The sequence below is a fragment of the Rhinichthys klamathensis genome, unplaced genomic scaffold (genome assembly GCF_029890125.1).
Source record: "Rhinichthys klamathensis goyatoka isolate OS25496 unplaced genomic scaffold, OSU_Roscu_1.1 h1tg000004l_1, whole genome shotgun sequence".
Classification (NCBI taxonomy): Eukaryota; Metazoa; Chordata; class Actinopteri; order Cypriniformes; family Leuciscidae; genus Rhinichthys; species Rhinichthys klamathensis.
This window is the reverse complement of record NW_026606557.1, coordinates 2809288-2827538: the sequence shown is the minus strand read 5'-3', so window position 1 is coordinate 2827538 and position 18251 is coordinate 2809288. Positions and strand designations below refer to the sequence as shown.

The following is an 18251-nucleotide window of genomic DNA, read 5'->3' as shown; positions in this document are numbered from 1 at the left end:
TCATGAAAATTTCATGAAAAACCTTTAAACTTTTTTTTTTTTTTTTTTTTTTTTTTTTCACTTCAGCACTAATCTGCCAAGTGTCTTCTTTAAAAAGACACCGAACTTAAGTCTGTGCTCGAAATAATTCAGGATTTAGCATTAATTTAATTTGAAAATTTCATTTTCAGATCTATGCTCAAAAAGTGAATAGATGGATTATACCTACTGCATAAATATGATAAATAGTCCCATAAAATCCCCTAGAAATACAAAATGTGAAATAAAAAACATTATCGAACTAAATAGTAAAATAAGTTAGTTGAAACAACAACAAAAAGTGGTCACCAGAGGGTTAAATACATACTGAATATTATTCAAAGCAAAATAAATATATAAAATAGTATTAAAAAATCACATAATTCCATCCATCCAAACAGCATGAACTATGGGGTTGCTGGAGCCTATTCCAGCATCTTGGGCCAAAGAAAGGAAAATACCCTGGATGAATGGCCAGTCCATCACAAAATCACATACTGCATAGGATATTATTTAATAATTTCAGACAGATGGGGAAGCTCAAAAATAGACACATGGTGTCCATCATCTGGTTCTTCTAGACAGTTCCATTGATTATTATGTAAGTGATCACATGTCCTGTGTGCACATGGTCTAAGAAGTTACCCAATATACAAACTCAGACATGTCCTCTATGGCGTATCAAAACTGCTTTGTTAAATGCTAATTTCTGCATTTTCTCCAGAGGAGCGGCAGGTTTTACAATATTAGCTAGTAAACCTTTTCTCTGCTTACATCATGAAGGCAGGTTTAAAGGCACAGCCCACCAAACTCAATGACTGTCTTACAGGAAGGGAGAGAATGAGAGAGAGAGAGAGAAAACTAGGGCACTATTATCTGGCCTCTTTTTCTTTTTCCAAGCAGAAGCAGAGATTTGTGGACAGCGAGCTGGAGTGAAGAGATAGCGTGTTGCCGTGTGACTTTTACGTTTCCCTTAGAAGTCAACTAAACCAAAGCATCAATTCAAGGGCAGAGGCACTTTTATACTACGGCACAAACTCAAAGCTCACTTATCTTCAACGTTCACCATGCTAGAGGACCAGAAGACCAAGGTGAAGATCACCTTCCTGGTTATCCTGGTGGGCATCTCGTCCATGTTGGCGGCAGTGGTGACGGACCATTGGGCGGTTCTGAGTCCCAGGGTGGAGCAGCTCAACACCACCTGCGAAGCGGCCCACTTTGGACTCTGGAGACTGTGTAAAAAGACTATCTTCATTGTGGAGGAAGACCCTGAGGGCAAAGGCTGTGGCCCTATCAGCCTGCCAGGAGGTAAGGAAGTTCACATCTACTGTAAGTTATTTCTCATGAACGCCATTAGCACACGTCCAATCGATGTAGCCCAAAGGCATGGATCTGTCTTACTCAGGAAGTTTTTGGAAGAGCACCTCATACATCTTAAGTTTTGTAAGTGGAAATTAAGGAGCAGAAGAAGCCAAGCCTACTATCATCTTACATGCAGTGCAAGAAAGTTCAAGGTGAGCTCTGCTGTTAAAGCTCTGCTGTTAAACATTAACCCACAATATGGGTGGGAGTCTGGTCTTCAAATTAAGGGTATACTATTTTAATAGCACTGTTTTGAATTGCTGAGTGAGGTCAGTGGCCAGGCTGCTAATGAATTGAACAGGTGCCGATTGGCTGTTTATGATGTCATTAGGTTGTTTAAGGCTATAATAGATAGGTTAAGATGATTTATGAGGCGATGTAGTTTTGGATTAATGGAAGGCATATGAGCTGTATCTGTATCTACCTGTGGGAGACGGGAAATAACCCGACTGTTCTTTACGCTACTCTAGGGACGGATCAGCCTCATTTCATTCCTGAGCCCTAGCTCATGAGGTCAAATAGATTGAGGAGAAGAAGAAAAGAGTATGAAAAAGTAAATGCAATTCACTCATATGACAGTAAAGACTGATGAAGACTGTGTGCATTCATTGACAGAACATTGAATGGCTGCCTTGAAACCTTCTGTTCCTGACAATTAACCGTCAACTGTGCTCTGCAAACATACTTATGTCAACATTTAAGTCTTGAGAAATACAGATGACAGGGTATAGATCAAATATCACAACAATTGATTAGTGAGTTTAAAGTGGATGGATGGAAGGAAGAGAGGGCTCTGAAACAATAGAAACAAGTGGAATGAACAGGTAATTGGATCCAGGTTGTCTCCTATTGGATGCAGGGGGCAGTAAGACCAGCATCCTCTATTTGTCACACTTCAGGAAGACCTCTGGGGATAAACAGAGAGATCACTCCCACCATGAGCTCTTGTGAATGTCTGGAGAGAATCTCATCCTTTAGCAAAGCCCCAAGATTTCACATCAACTACGGATGTTGATGGCAGAAGGACAGCGGCCTGCAGTATGATTTGGTTGAAATCAATATCTATCGCATCCATCGTTTATCCATCATAGTTACTTATCTTAGACGTGTTGACAACTCACTATTACAGGGCACTATATCTCGCCGTCCGGCATGTAGCATCAGCCTCAAATGCCATTGGACCATTTATGGACCTGATGACCATTCATCTGATGTGTATTTTACACAAAATGGAAAGAGCTTTCTTAAAGCAGCAAGCTCCAATCTGATTGTCTGGCTTTACTGGGAATCAAATCTTTCCAGAATTATTCCCAGGCACTACATTGAGAACTTCTGAGGAAGGAGAAGTCAAAGGTTTGCTCGCTTAGCTAGTTGCTTTGAGCTGAGATCTTTGAAAGGTCAAGACTTAGTAGCAAGTACATAAGATATCCTTATATACACCTATGTATTGCGCTTTACTCTCAGGGATATTTCAAATGTAGCCACCCCTAAACTTCATGTAAAAACAGTGATGGGCCAAGAGTGGGTGGTTCTTGACTGGAATAAGCTGCAGTGTGTACTAGACCTTATGCCGATAGTCAAAAATCTGCCTATGCAAGACTATCAATAACATAAAGAAGTATCCATTATTCCATCATAGATCTTAACTTTAATTTTAGAGCTCAGCAGTCAGAATTAACCAAATCTGTGGTTTGTCAAACATTTTCTGTATGACACTCCCTGCTGGAAAAACTAGCATAATTCCATGCTGGTCTAAGCTGGTTTACGCTAGTACAGTGTTGATCTAGCTGGTGGACAAGCATAGTCATGCTGTTATCAAGCAAAGATGAACTGGAGTAGCTGGTCCACCAGCACTACCACTTCCTGTGGTGGTGACCAGCAAACTAGCAAGCACCATTTCTTGCTGGTACCAGCATGCAAAACATACCTTATGCTGCTGACCAGCAATGCTGAATTTTTCAGTCGGGGACTGCACAGTCTGCACAGACTTTGCTCAAAGCAAACCCTGCAGCTCTCACTTTAGACCATTAGGAGATACGCAGTTCAATCAGGTGGTGGCTTGTAGTCTTGGGAGACACCTGTTGATATTGCTGGCCTAGTGGGAGAATTTGTGCTGGAAAAGGTTAGAAAGCAACTAACCTTGAGGCTCCACAGACACCTTACAGAGCGCAGCCGTTCTAAGTGACGTCCCGTGAGACAAGGTGTGGCCCAGTTCACACTAGTACTGCAAACACCATTGCCTGGGGAGTGGTTAGATTTGGATAGCCTCTTGAACTGCACAGAAGAAGCCATGAGCCAAAAACATAGCATTTAAGCAATTATATTCCTGCTTGCTCAATGATTCTTGGCTTCACTCCCAGACTTGCTTCTCACAGAGGGAAAAGAAGAACTGTGAGTGTTGGCGAGACTTCTTCAAGGGAATCAAGCATTTCACACTCATTCAACACTCAGGTCTGTTAAAATGTCTCTTGATCTTTCCAGTGGAGTTAATAATGTTAAAATAGTCAAGTGGCTTGAAACAACTTGAAAATGGAAAATTCTGATACAGCATTGAAGGATCTGATTGTTAAAGAACGGGATAGTTCACCCAAAAATGAAAATCCTGTCATCGTTTACTCAAGCACGCCAGTTGTTCCAAACCTGTATGACTTTCTTTCTTCTGTGGAACACAAAGATGATATATAGCCGCATCAAACGTGCCATGGCAGGACACTTCTCTCACGCAAAGTTATCGTATTCCTTCAAAACACCATACGAACTACCATTCTGAAACTTTAATGGTGTTATTTTGTCATTTGTGGAGCTTAATGGTCCTAAGTCACTGTTCACTGAATGAAAATGAGCTGTGTGAAGACCCACTGTGAATCTTCTTTTGTTTTTCACAGAAGAAACAACAAGAAGGGAATGACAATTTCAATTTTTGGATTAACTATTCATTTAGTACTTTTGTATGGCAGGTGTTTTTTCCTCTGTTGGTCCGCCAAACTTCTGCAAAGGCACGGAGGCCCCGGAGGAAGTCACTTCCCTTGTGTGACCCAAATATATAAGCACCATTAGCGGGTTAGCTGCTTTAAATGTGTCCTCCTCTCACATTGACCCAGAATCTAACGGTCACTCAGCAAGTTGACAAAAGAGGACACCTCTGTTTTCTTGAGCTACTGCTCCATATTTACTGGGATAAAAACAGCACAGCCACCTAATGGTGCTCGAAAACCTCACACTAAAGGCAACTTGTCAAGCCCAATGGTCTGTTTGCATGAGCCACTAAATGGAGCGAGCTTTAATCAAGATGTAAAAAACTAAAATGACAGCCACTGCAACCCAGCAATCGACCTCCTCCCTGAAATAAGTGCTTCCATTAACAAACCTGCGAGGTCAATGATACGCCCCAAATCGCTATTTTCGGCTCCTCGTTTTGCTCGGCGGTGCTGCTGAACTGAAAAGACTCATTCTGTTCTTTTTGAGCTTTAGGTACAATCATGCTGAAAAACAGATCTGCCTACATGCAGAGCAAGGTCGCATGGCACAGGTCTTACATTCGATAGGTGCCAGGGGGGAAAAAATGACAGATTTGTCAAGAGTTGCCCTTTTATCTGGAACTGATTCATGATCGTTCTGTCCTTGCATGTCTCTGTCAAATGTATGAAGGACGCTGACAGGCCTACTGAAGCAAGACAGGTAAAGAGGACATGAAGAGACATTCAGTGGCTTGGAAAACATAGAGGCATGTCCATGCATCTCCATGAAACCCTCTATTACCACAAAGGGCTTGAAACGCAATTAAAATCCAGTCTCACTTTGTGGGATGAGGGTATTGAAATGCTAAAGCATGGTTATTTTTCCCCAGACAACTGACCACGACCCAACACGTGTATTAGCCTACACATGGCAGTAAACATTACGGCCAAAGGCTCTCAGAGGCCCATTGAGAGATGAACTCATCCACAACAGCTTGCGCTAAGGGCCTGTGATGGGAATAGTCAAATAAGCTGAGTAAATCACAGTCTAAAGCAGCACAGCGCGATACATCCCATTCTCTCGCCTCAGTCAGTCTGCCTTTACTAATAAAGCTAAGACCAGCCTGTTGCTAGGTAACCTATAGATAGGCCTCCCCCACCCCTCACTTGTGGTGGAGATTTTTGGTCCAGCGTAACAAACAGCTCCTCTGTCAGTTCCCAATCTCATGTCTTTCTCCCGGCACAGAGGATGCTGAGGTTGCTTTATGAGTTTAATCTAAAGAAGAGGTTCCTACCGAATTAACTCTTATGTGAATTTCCCATTGCCCAGGGACGTATGAGATCATTTTGCGATTTTGTGGACTTGCAACCTGATGAACACATTGGTGAGAAGCTCATTTCTGGGGGCGAATATTAGGGAATTGTGCAACCAAAAGTGTTATGTCAATTTAGGGAGGGTGAAATAATGGTAGGAAACAAAGCTTCTTACATTTCATCAGCTAACCCCTGCCGAAAACAACGCATACATAAATACATCAAGTGCATCTTATTACAGAATCCTGTCATGAATACCAGCAAGAAAGCTTGCGCCACGTAATCACATGCCCTCTGCACATAATTCAGAATTCCTGATCCATTAAATGGACACACACGAATGCCTGGCTTGTTTTCGCGCACCCGGCTATGGACTCTGGAGAAAATGTCAAGCAGACTCATTGGTAGTTTGGCTGCATCGTAACGACAGGCTACGGCAGCACCTGCAACCCTCAGCTACAATAACTGTTTTCATCTTGTTTTGCAGTCAAGAACTGCTCGTACTTCAAACACTTCACATCAGGGGAAGAGGCTGAAGTTTTTGAAGTAAAGACTCAGAAAGGTAAGATACTCCGCCTTTGAAATCACGTGAGGATATTGCAAAGGCTTCCACTTAAAACCAAGCAGAGATTAGTGGATAAGAAGTAAACTAGGAATTTGAATGAACTCAGTTAAAGGACAAGTTCGGTATTTTACACTTAAAGCCCTGTTTTAAGATCGTTTCTGATGAAATAGAACGGTTAAGATTGAAATTTGGATACATGCTGCTGGCAACAGGTTTTATCATAGTCAACTCCATTGACTTGACTTGACAAAAACTATGATAAAACCCGTTGGAAAGCATCTTTTGCAGCGATTTTTGTGTGAGCATATCAGTGAACACCCCAGATCACTTTCACGTCGTTGTAAACTAAAGTTTAATGCGTTTTAGGAAGGATTGTTTCTGTGCACCTATGCAACCATTGTGGAGGTGGAGGTGGGAGGTGGTGGGGGGGGTTGGTGCAACCACAGAAACTGAAAAATTTCTCGGGACAGCAGCATGTGTCTAAATTTCAATCTTAACCGTTCTATTTCATCAGAAACGATCTTAAAACAGGGCTTTAAGTGTAAAATACAGAACTTGTCCTTTAAAATTTGCTGTGTACCGCACCGATTACACAACAGACAAGAAAGACACTTCAAATCTTACAGCTTGTTGAGTAGAGGTATAAGCCATCTTTTTATTTCTGCCCGATCAATGTCAAACAAAACCTGTGAACTTGCATCGAAGGAGTGACCCAAACCTTTTCTAGAAAGCAGAATATTAAAGAGATTTGGGGACAAACTTATTTTGATTTAGGATAGTAGCAACACTCTGAACACCCTAGAAAACTCATTACAACATGTTAAAAACTACAACTTAGCAATGCATAGGAACCCTGCTAATAGGGAATGTTCTCTGAACTTTGCGTTTTTCTGTTAACATTAATATAATGTTAGTTAACTTTAAAGACCCACTGAAGTGCCTTGAAACGCGCAGCAGTATTCAATGTGTTGATGTTATTTCCACTGAAACAGAAACATTTATATCACAGCTCAGCCAGAGCTGTTGAACTGGGTAAAGCCGCAGTTTCCTAATATCGCTTTAAAGTATAGAATTCTGTGCCGAATTAAAATGAGTTCGATATGTTTTTCTGGTCTGTGGTGACTCGATCATATAATCCGCTCTGTGATATCTTGTCTCTGGACTGGATCAGACTGTGTTCACGTTGCGGACATTAACGTGAAACCAGCCTTCTTTCACCCCAATGGAAAGCATATTTACACTGTCTTAAGTGGAGCTTCAGATTCAAAAGAGTATTTGAGTGGACAGAAAATCTGATGAGAAGCTAAAGTGCAGAGTGATGTCATCAAAATCATTGATCCATATTGGCGGAAGTGAGAGGCTGTACGTTTTGAACACTTACTGTATATTTTCTAAATGTGAATTTTGTTATTGTTTTGGAGCACACTTGCTTATAGATAACAGAAAGTCTAACATATTCATACACAAATCCAAAAAACTATAATAATAGACTTTAATAAAGTTCTCAAAACGATCAAAATCATTATTTATGCATAGTTCATGGAACTTTTTTTCTGAAACATTTTAGTTGGACATTCGTCTAATGCTTTTTAAATGTTGCTACTTGTTTCACATAACCAAGAACCCCCCCCAAATAAACTTTTTTTTAAACATTCAGAAGTAACATTTTCATAACTTAATGTTAATGTTAGCAAAAATGTTCTCAGAACATATTTTTGTTAACTGAGAACTTAAGCAAGTAACTCTCCTAAGATATAATTATCTAGTACATTTGTTATTATTTTGTAAAATATATTTGCTATATAGTCTTGTTCTTCTTAACGCTAGATCTTTGTCGCTCTCAGGTAATGTCCACCGATCACAAGCAGTGCAATCTGGCAACCAAATATGGCCGTTGGCATTAAATTTTCCACCTACTTGAGCAAAGTGCATCTTGGCTATTTCACGCTCTAGCTCGGTCATTGAGTTAAAGAGGAATAAAGCCTTAAATGCGACGAGACGTGAAGCAAAGCACGAATGCTTCATCGCCACACAGTTCCTGAGCCACATCTTAAAATGTCAATAGTCATTCACACTATTGATCTGTCTGTATTACTAATTAATGATGTTAAACGCAACATTAGTCTAGAGGTCAGGCTGATTAGCCATATAATCTGAATTAGCAGGGTAGATGAAGTCATCCTTCAATGATTTGATTGTGAGAACAAGGTGTCTACAGAGGTGAATGCGAGTTATTTTGGTAAAGGAACTGCATTTAAAACATTGATATTAATTACAAAGAATGAAACAGAAAAATAAGTAAACTTGATAAACCTACCAAAAACAAGGAGTAACAGTTAGCTTGTGTTGAAACTTCTCGCTAAAATAACTTGTTTTGAGTTCTGTTCTGGGACTTCAACAACATTTCTGAGTCTTAACCATGAAACAAATAAATAAATATCATTTTTAATTACCTATCCGACATCACAATGCACCCAATGCTACAATTGGTCAAATTAAAGTCTTTCTTTTTCAGTTAGCATGCTAGCAGATTAGCATAGCACAAATGTATTAATTGTGATATATTTGTACATCAGGTTTAAATCAATAACAGACTCTTCACTGGCGATTATCCTGAGCTGGGACGTCAAAGGCAGCAGATAAAAAGAAAAGTTCAATGTCAATATACAAAAGCAGGGCAACTTTTGTACATTGACAGGATTGCGAGACAATATGCGAGGACAACCTTTGTTCAATGTAAACTGTCCCGTTCTGGGAAAGGATAAATCTTGTGAGAAGTCTGCAGAATCGAGGGCTCTGAAAGAGATTCTCTGTTACACCTGAATGCATATCTGAAGATATGTTTTTTAAAGCTTGATCTTGCTTTGATCCACACTCAAACTCACTGTGTGATTGTCTTCTGTCAGAGTACAACATCTCAGCCGCTGCTATCGCCATCTTCAGTTTGGCCTTCATGACGCTGGGCAGTCTCTGCCTCCTGGGGGCTTTTGGGAAGGGTAGAGACTACCTACTGAGACCAGCTGGCATGTTCTTTGCTTTTGCAGGTAAGCACAATGTTAAGCTGAGTTTATACTTTCTTGAATTTTTATAATGGTTTGAATGACTCGACAGTCAAGAAAACACTCTCGACTAATCAAACCACGAACGACGTGCTAAGTGAGCTGAACTGTATGAATGGCGTTCGTGGTTTGATTAGTCGAGACTGTTTTCCAAAGATGGCTCCTGTCTGTACACGAAGTGGACTGTCTTCATAAAATATCTTCTTATTAAACGGTCTGTACACTTACAAAGTTCTCAATGCTTCGCTTTGCATGTAGGGACCCTCATTATGTTACTGTGTTCGTGTAGGGCTATTTTGAGCCTTGTTAGTGGTATAAACTAGCGATTTCTTTTTACTTAATAGATGCCCCCATTACTAGCGTTATACGCTAAACAGTTTTTAGAGATAAAACTCTTTACATTCGATTATCATGAAAACAAATCTCAGAGAACGGTTGACTAGGTACCAATGTTTTATTAGACCAAAGGTTCATTTTGCGCCGGAGTTCTCCTTTAACTGACATTATTACAAAGTGCACTTTATAAATGTCTACATAAGTGTGTTACAGTCTCTAAGTGCACTTAAGCGGCCTTTTATTACCTTAATACATTACATGCAAGTAGAGTTTTTCTGAAAATAAACGTACACTACAAGTCCACATTGAATAGAACTGAGCACGCTTCTTTTTTTCACAAGGGCGAATTTTACACATTAATGCAGTAGCAGTTTAACAGTCCACCAACTGGTCAAGTGTCTTGCAGGTCAAAAGCATTTAAGAGCATTTATAAAGGACTTGCGGGATGGTGTAATTTAATGCTGGTGAATCAATAGTTTAAAACCCCCAGACACCCACCCTCTTGATTCTCCATTTAACCCGTGTGACCTTCCTCACCCTCACAGGCCTGTGTATCGTCATCTCCGTGGAGGTCATGAGGCAGTCGGTCAAACGCATGATCGACAGCGACGAGACCATATGGATCGAGTACTACTATTCGTGGTCCTTCGCTTGCGCCTGCGCCGCCTTCACCCTCCTCTTCCTCAGTGGCCTCAGCCTCCTTATCATCTCCATGCCACACATGCCCAGAAACCCCTGGGAGACCTGCATGGACGCCGACCCGGATTCCATAGACTAGTATAGCGTCCACCGCAGAGTAAGAGCGCAACGCAACTGACACAGGAGTCATACTAGCAGTGTGAATGACAATGAGATGCATTGACGCATTGCATTTATAGATGATGATAGTGATGCATTGATATTTTTAAGACAGACGTCTAATTATTTCCAAGGGATAGGTTATCCAAAAATGTTTTTGTTTTTTATTTGTAAAGATTCTTCGAAATTTCGCCATTTGTGTTCCGCAGGAAAAAGTTATACAAGTTTGTAAAGACTTGAAGGTGAGTAAATGACAGAATTTACATTTTTGGGTGAACTATCCCTTTAAGATCCACATCTAACATGAATTTTGAATGTTTTATTGTATTCAGAAACCATTTTTATTTGCATTCACGCTTATATGCAATAGATGACAGCTTAGAATGTATATTAAGAGACTTTTATAAGTTTCCAATCTGTCATTCCTGAAACGGTGACATTAAATGTGCTGATGGATGAATGTAAGAGCATATTGGATCTGCAATGATATCCAGTGATGTATGATCAGTTTCAGGAAATTGCAGATTGCACTTTAAAGTGAGGTAATCGAATTACGTTACTAGTACAGGTTCATAATTCCCAGGTCATTTAAGATGTGATATATTCCTTTAGTAATGTCACACTTGAACTTCCCACTCTTGAGTGAGTGAATCTCAGTGATCCTCAAGAAAGACTGTTAAACATTGTATTTGTTGATGTTTTTACTATTGAAACAGGACGTTGGGGACATGCTGAAGATCATCCTTTTTTTAAATAGCCAATAGCCTTTCAAAACATGATTTACTACTTGCTATTGTTAGATTGTATTCATAATTAAGAGGGAGAGATATTCTCAATCTCATTTGATTGTATGTATGGTCCATTTTCCAAGATGAGGAGGATATCAAATGTATCTGCTTTATGTTATCAAGGATTGTACAACTAATAGATGGACTGAAATCCACAAAATGTTCATTTAAATTCATATAGGCCTAAGCATACTCAGTGAGCTTATTTTGCTATCTTTGTGATTTAGCGTTATCCTTGAGGATATTGAATTTGTAGAGATGCGGTGTTTAAAATGAACACAGTCACCTGACACAGGGATGTTTCAGTGATAGACAGAGACACAAACAGTAACGATGGCGTCGTTTTTATCATATCTACTCGAGCGCGAGTCCACAATCTTTGGAAGTGCATCAAAGTGGATTTGTTTTGTCAGCGAAGAAAACGTCTCTACATGTCGACAACACGAACCCAACTCTTCCAGGCCTCTGCAACAACTACAGTTTTTGAGGGTCAAAGTAGACGTCGCTTGCAGGCAGCCAATGAAGACGACTCGTTTCGACAATTCGCTTTAAGCATGGTTACTTTCTGGTTTTCGATAAGCCAGCTCGGGCATTTCCGGTGAACATTCAAAAGGAAAGAAATCAGGTGAAGAAATCAAAAGGTTATGGCTGTTGTGTCGCTGTGGTAATTTTAACCATTGTTTACAAAGAGAATTTGCTTTTGCAGAGCAGAAAACGGTGTCTTCTCGTCATGTACACTACATGAACCAGCTTTGAGGGTCAAAGTCAAAGTAGTTAGAAAATATATAATATTAAGCAAAATATTTAGCCTTTAACTTTACAACTTTGCAGACCGTTTAGGCAACATTCACAGACAACCATATTACACCGTGCATGAAAGGTAATATATGGGTGATTCTTCAACTATGGTACTCTTTGAGCTAGACAGTTTCAGAAAATAAAAACATTTCTACAAACAGTTTTTTAGTATCATTTGGTTTCTCAATCTGTCTAGAAACCTTCCCTTAAGTTGGCTGTGCTGATTTGTATTGAATAATATATATATTTGCCATTTTTATCTGACAGTCCAAGAAAACGGTCATTTCCATCACATAGCAAAACTTGTGTTTTGAAGAGAAAATAATTAAATATCTTCTGTAATAAATATATTTGATTAAATAGCACACACATCTCTGATCAAATTTGTAATTGATTTATTTTTCAGAAATGTAACTGTAAAGATTTTACAATGTTTACACTAAAAACACCTAAAACTAGATGCCTGGAACATTTCATTTACTTAATATAGCTCAAAATCATGTATTTCTTAAAGTGTATACACATATCTTACCCCTAACTGCACAATTATCAACACCACTGAATATAGTTGGTTTGATTGTATGTTTTTTATATGTTTTACTTTAAAATATGTGTTGTGGTGGAAATGACATGGCGTGGCGGAAGAGACAGTATGTGGCGGAAATGACATAGATAGGCAACTTCCAATTAAAAACTCTTTTTCTACTGCTCTATGTGGTGAACCAGAGCAAACCAATAAGCAACAGCATTAGTAAACAAAAACATATCAATATTTTTAAATGAAAAACAATCCAAAAATGAAAAAAAAAACATGAATATGTGTTAAAAATCAGCAAATCATTTATTCACTGCTTTCTACAAGCTGAACTTGGACAAACTAGTTCAAATTAGAGCAAACCCTTTATGACATCATTACCTTAATATAACCTTAATATACACAAGACACAATACACAACCCTCAGGGTCCACATCCTGTATAATGCCAGGGTAAGGATCCCTATCATACCGTACCACACACCAACTTCCAATCAGTCCCTCACACTGTCAAAAATTGCTGTAATAAAAGGGCAAAACTTTGACAGTAACATGCTAGTTTCCATTAAAACAGCAATATACTGTAGAAAAAATGCATTCTGGGTGATATATGTAGTTTTCGAGAAAGTAGCCTACAGGAATATACTGTGAATTAACAGCGCGTGTGCTTAGAATTATAAGGTTCTTTCTCCGTTTAGGGAAGTTCTGAGATATTGAGCATCAAAGTTTTTACATCCCTGCTGGTTTGTGAGATGGAACCTTTTTATTTTATTAATAACTACTAACAAAATATATTTTTTTTACAAAAATAACACCACACAGGCATTAATAAACACCTAATGGATAAGATTATGTCAAAAACTCAATTTCGACCAAAAGTGGAGATAGAACCTTATAATTCTAAGCTCACGAGCGCTCAAAGTCAACACTCAGAGACTGTGTTCCAAATCACACCCTATACCCTTATTCACTATTCCCTACATTAGTTCACTAATATAGTCATTTGACTGAGTGATTAAAACAAGTGAGTTAATTCAGACACTGATGAACACCTGCTGTTAACAAGCAAAATCACTGAAGGAAAGAGGAACAAGAAGAACAGAAAAAAGATTAAATCAACTGAAGATAAAAGACATTAAATCTGTGAAGATCTCAGCAGAGGAGGATTAAACAACTCCACAAACAGCATTACCAGCTTTACTTATTACTATCCAGTTTGACTTTATGTCTGACGTCTACAGAAGTTCTTATTAAAAGGTGACAGAGGTTTAGATGTAATTTTATTTTCATTTGATGTTACCATGATGGTGATCAGTGTTTGGTTTAGTTGGGCTTTTGACCCTTCACTTTTGAACATTAGTTTTTCTTTGGCAGTGGTAACAGTGTTTTTTAAATACATTTGCTATTGGAAAAGAAAAACTGAAAGAAAACAGGATTAGATGACAGTGACTATTTGTTAGGGCTATAACGATACACCAAACCCACGATTCGGTTCGTATCACGATTTTTGACCCACGATTTGGTTAGTATCACGATTCTATAACGGGGGCGGGGCTTAGGGGTGAAAAAAAAAGATTTTGAGAGAAAGAAAATATATTTTTATTAAATAACATCTGAAAACCCTGTGTAAACTTAACACCAAAGAACAATATTAACTATGCAAATTATTATACTAAACTAAGCAGTGTAGGCTGCTGATTTTGGGTTTGCTTTCTGTGCTTCAACTAAATTGATTTCGGGATGGTGCCGTAAGATATGCATCTGCATGTTGGACGTGTTGCCGGTCATTTGAGGAAGCTTCTTAAAACACTTACGGCAAATTGTGTGGGTCTTGTCAGTAGATCCAATGCTACCACATCTTTAAATTACTATTAGTATTATTTGAACTTAACATTATAAAATATGTAGACCTACGCCACAAAACTATTGAGGATCAATTAAAATTGGGCAATTTCAGCGTTATGGACGTGACATTTGCAGTCAAAACTTGAAATATAAATTCTCAGAAAATGCATTTAATACCAATATATTTTTATAAAAAATAATAAAATATTTCCTTACTACCTTAACTTAATTAAATGTTTTTTTGCATTTAAATTTTAGTATTATAGCCCAAAATAATTTGCTGTTTAGCATGAACAATGTCATTTCCACCACAACCTGTCTTTACCATCACAATGAACACCGTGGTGGAAATGACTGTGGTGGAAATGACATTTCCTCCCTTTCCCTCTAAAATATCATGCTATGTTAGCCTGCTAATATTCATTTTAGAGTTAGCATTAAATATACACAAATTACACATCATTAAATTAAATTTATCCAGTTATTTTTACGTCCATGTGAAATATGAGCCGTTTGGAAATGACGACCAATAAACATACTCTCAGTTTTACTCATATTTACCTTGATTTTTCTTCTTTACATTACCCCCTAAAGAGGTCACCCTTTCACCCAGCCATGTGTTCCACTGTGGAGTTTCTGTTGCTATGGTTACTAAGTAAACAAACCTAAAACAATGATCCCAGGATTCTATTTTGTACTGTGTGGTGGAAATGACAGTGAACCCAAGGGACAGGGGTTCTACTTATGAAAAATATAGGAAAATGTTAATAAATATTGCAATATATAATATGTATAATTGAAATAGATATTATTTTATCATTTGTACTTAAAATCTACATCATTTAAATATTTAATTTAGAATTAAGCAAGGTTGAAGGTACAAAGTCTGGCTTAGGGACAGAGGCAAAACAGTAAAAATCATGCATAAAAGGCCTCATAATATATAATAAAAAGAATGATTGAGCCATGATACATTTTTTATAAGTTCCCCTTAAGGTGAAGTAAATGTGCCAAAAACAAAAAAGAAGAAATGTTTTTTAGATTTTATTATTTCATCCAGGGACAAGAAAAGTACCATAGTTAAAGAATCACCCATATATAGGAAAAGAAGCATAATAGGGGGACTTTAATATGGCATGAAAGATCGCTGTCTTTCAAGCAAAAGCGGCAGTGCTGATCAAGCACACGTGAAACTAAGTTACAGCATGAATTAAACAAGATTGAACATCAGAAAGGCATGTTGAAAGATGTAGAACACCTTTCTGTATCATATATCATGTAATCGATCAATCAGTGTTAAAAGGCTGAACTTTACTTCTGCACATTGATATTATAAGCTGTAGTCACGTTGGGTAAAGGAACGAGCAATAATAAATAAATAAAAATTAAGTAGAAGAGATACTGGGAAGATAGAAATCGCATTTTAGTATCACAACTTTTAAACAGAAAAGACCAATACCTTGTTGTGTAGAAATGTTGGTCACTGGAGGGAGGGGGAAGTGTGAAAACTGATGTGCTCAGCTGTTGTTTTCACGACGCTGTCGTGTTCACCTCGTTTAACGTGTCAACAACTAAATTAGTGCTAGGCCTGACTGAGTATATTCTGACTATAAACCAAGTATTACACTATTGATGCTGTTAAATCCACCTCAGAAAATTTAAGATACAGCCACACCAACAAGTTGCGTTTCACCGGGAGTTTTCCAGCAAGCCTAAATATAATCAGTTCATAGAGCGATTGAGTTTCTAGTTTTACGATCTCTTTACACACTTTTAGAAGCGTCAAAGTGGTAGATGCGAGTGCGACTGTCAATTAAGGGGCAGAATTCTCTAAGATTTCATCAAAAAATATCTTCATTTGTGTTCTAAAGATGAAAGAAAGCGTGAGGGGTTTGGATGGGACGGCGTGAGGGGTTTGGATGGGACGACATGAGGGTGAGCAAATGAATAGAATTATCATTTTTGCCTGAATTAACCCTTTAATAGCTTCATTAAAATGACCAGGTTTTTTTTTCTTTTCTAAAATTTTCTACCAGTTTATTTGCTTTCTACCAGTACTAATGACCATTGTAATGGTTCATTTTTTAAATATCCTGATCAGGTGAGCAGAAACAAAACCTCTTTGTAAATTAATAAAAAGCATTTTAATTTCAATTGCATCATCCATTAACAAGCAGACTTCTCGAGAAATCAACTTTCTGCTCATTTGGCATCTTTCCTCGTATTTGCAAACATAATACAAATAAATGTTCTGCTGTCCCATTTCATTTGACAATAAAAAGGTTTGATATTTGCCTTTCTGATATTTTTTTTTACATTCTACATGTGGATGTGGTGGTAGAATAATAAAGCACACAGTTGTCATCTCATGTATTCATTTATTCATATGTACAGGTTTGAGAAAAGTTTGTCTACATCTATACAACTTTTTATAATATTTTTTTTATCTGAGTCAGTTCACCACTCAGCTGCAAGCACAAGAAAACACACCAAGAAACTGAACATCATAAAAAAATGCCAGCTGGGAAAAAAATCACTTCAACAAGTTTTACTTCTGGGAGTGGATGCAAAGAGAGCGGACATAATTACAGGAAAGACAGGCAGCTGAGTGGTCAGCCAATTCATGGTGTTTTTAAAAATCTTTTTTTCAATAAATCTTTTTTTCATTTTTATGTTACTGATTTTTTTAAATGTTTTTTTTCCCCAAATGTTTTGGTGTTTCATGACATATATATATATATATATATATATATATGCTGATTCGGTTTGTAAAAACACAGATGCCAAACTGTAAAAGAACCAACTAGTACTAAAGCAAGTAAAAAATAATAAAACGCAAAATGTCTAACTATCCCACAAAATCAAAAGACATTTTTATATATTTTTTTTTAAGATTGTTATTCTATTTTTTTCAACCGTTTTCCTTTTTAACAGGTGTATATAGTTCATATATATTGACTTACTTAAAATACGTGTAATAGCCATTGCTACTGTTTGAACTGCCTATGCTAAGCTCCTGTAACAGAGAGATGGGGTCACTGTTCTTCTTGACCTGCTCAGGCAGCGGGCGGGGCTTTGGAGGGGCTCGGAGGGCGCTGGCGTAGGACATGGTCGGGGGCTTGGAGTTGCCGGGCCCCTGGGGGCCCCCTGGGCTGGTGTTGCCCCCTCCTCCTCCCGGGTCTGGTGGGGTTTGCTTGCTGGGCATGAGGGGTGGGAACTGTCCGTGATGCTGGAGAGACGGGGCGCTAGCGGGGTGAGGAGACTGTTGGAGACACTCGGCCTTGACGTGCTCATCCGCCACGCTCATCGCCTTTGAAACTGAGGAACAATTCGTGAAAGTCGTTAATACTTCAACACCACAAGGTCAAGGTCAAGTTTCATTATTACATATAATGAGGTCAAATGCAGAGGCGTTAATGGCATCACAGATAAAGACAAATAACATTAAAGTCCCCCCGTGGTGAAAATCAAGCTTTTAATGTTGTTTATAGTGGTGTTTTTAATATGCTTCAAGACAAACCATGTGCAAATTCATAAGTCGACAGCATTGCTGAGTATTTTCTGCTTAAAACTGCAGTGAACCAAAGACAGTCTTAAAAACACGGTTTGAAATCGCTGGTGTTTCTGACGTCACAAACTACCTTGTAACCAATCAGGTCAACGTGTGATCGTCAACCAGTGGATCTCTGAGCTGGTGCGAGTGAGTGGAGGCGGGGCTCATTTGCATATTCATAGAACCACGTATATAAATGAGGCAAGGGTGTAGAGTTACATTCAAGCTATTTTAAGCCATGAAGAACTTTTTTTTTTCAAGGAAAAATTTAAATATGTAACTTTGGTGATAAGTTTTAAGGGATAAAATTATTGATTACAGGGG

The 18251-nt window shown here is 38.4% G+C and overlaps 2 protein-coding genes across 4 annotated transcripts in view; one reads left to right on the top strand and one right to left on the bottom strand.

Moving 5' to 3' along the window:
• The first annotated feature begins 1036 nt into the window (after positions 1–1036).
• Positions 1037–10513, top strand: cacng1b (calcium channel, voltage-dependent, gamma subunit 1b). Its single transcript, XM_056253435.1, has 4 exons — positions 1037–1326; positions 6139–6213; positions 9123–9260; positions 10157–10513. Exons 1-4 carry the CDS (start codon positions 1086–1088, stop codon positions 10387–10389), a joined length of 687 nt encoding a protein of 228 aa, XP_056109410.1. The 5' UTR covers positions 1037–1085; the 3' UTR covers positions 10390–10513.
• Positions 10514–16698: 6185 nt separating this feature from the next.
• Positions 16699–18251, bottom strand: part of helz (helicase with zinc finger) — an 82650-nt gene continuing 81097 nt past the window's right edge. For all 3 annotated transcript variants that reach the window (XM_056251367.1, XM_056251375.1, XM_056251384.1), the window contains exon 31: positions 16699–17692. In XM_056251367.1, the coding sequence (XP_056107342.1) occupies positions 17334–17692 (359 nt within the window). In that variant the 3' untranslated portion in view covers positions 16699–17333. The remainder of the gene's footprint in view (positions 17693–18251) is intronic.

Excerpts from the sequence above, each read along its gene's own strand:
- cacng1b (XM_056253435.1), top strand. The coding sequence starts at position 1,086 with ATGCTAGAGGACCAGAAGACCAAGGTGAAGATCACCTTCCTGGTTATC. Across the intron at positions 6,214-9,122 it reads TGAAGTAAAGACTCAGAAAG|AGTACAACATCTCAGCCGCT; the intron begins GTAAGATACTCC and ends GTCTTCTGTCAG. Across the intron at positions 9,261-10,156 it reads CATGTTCTTTGCTTTTGCAG|GCCTGTGTATCGTCATCTCC; the intron begins GTAAGCACAATG and ends TCACCCTCACAG.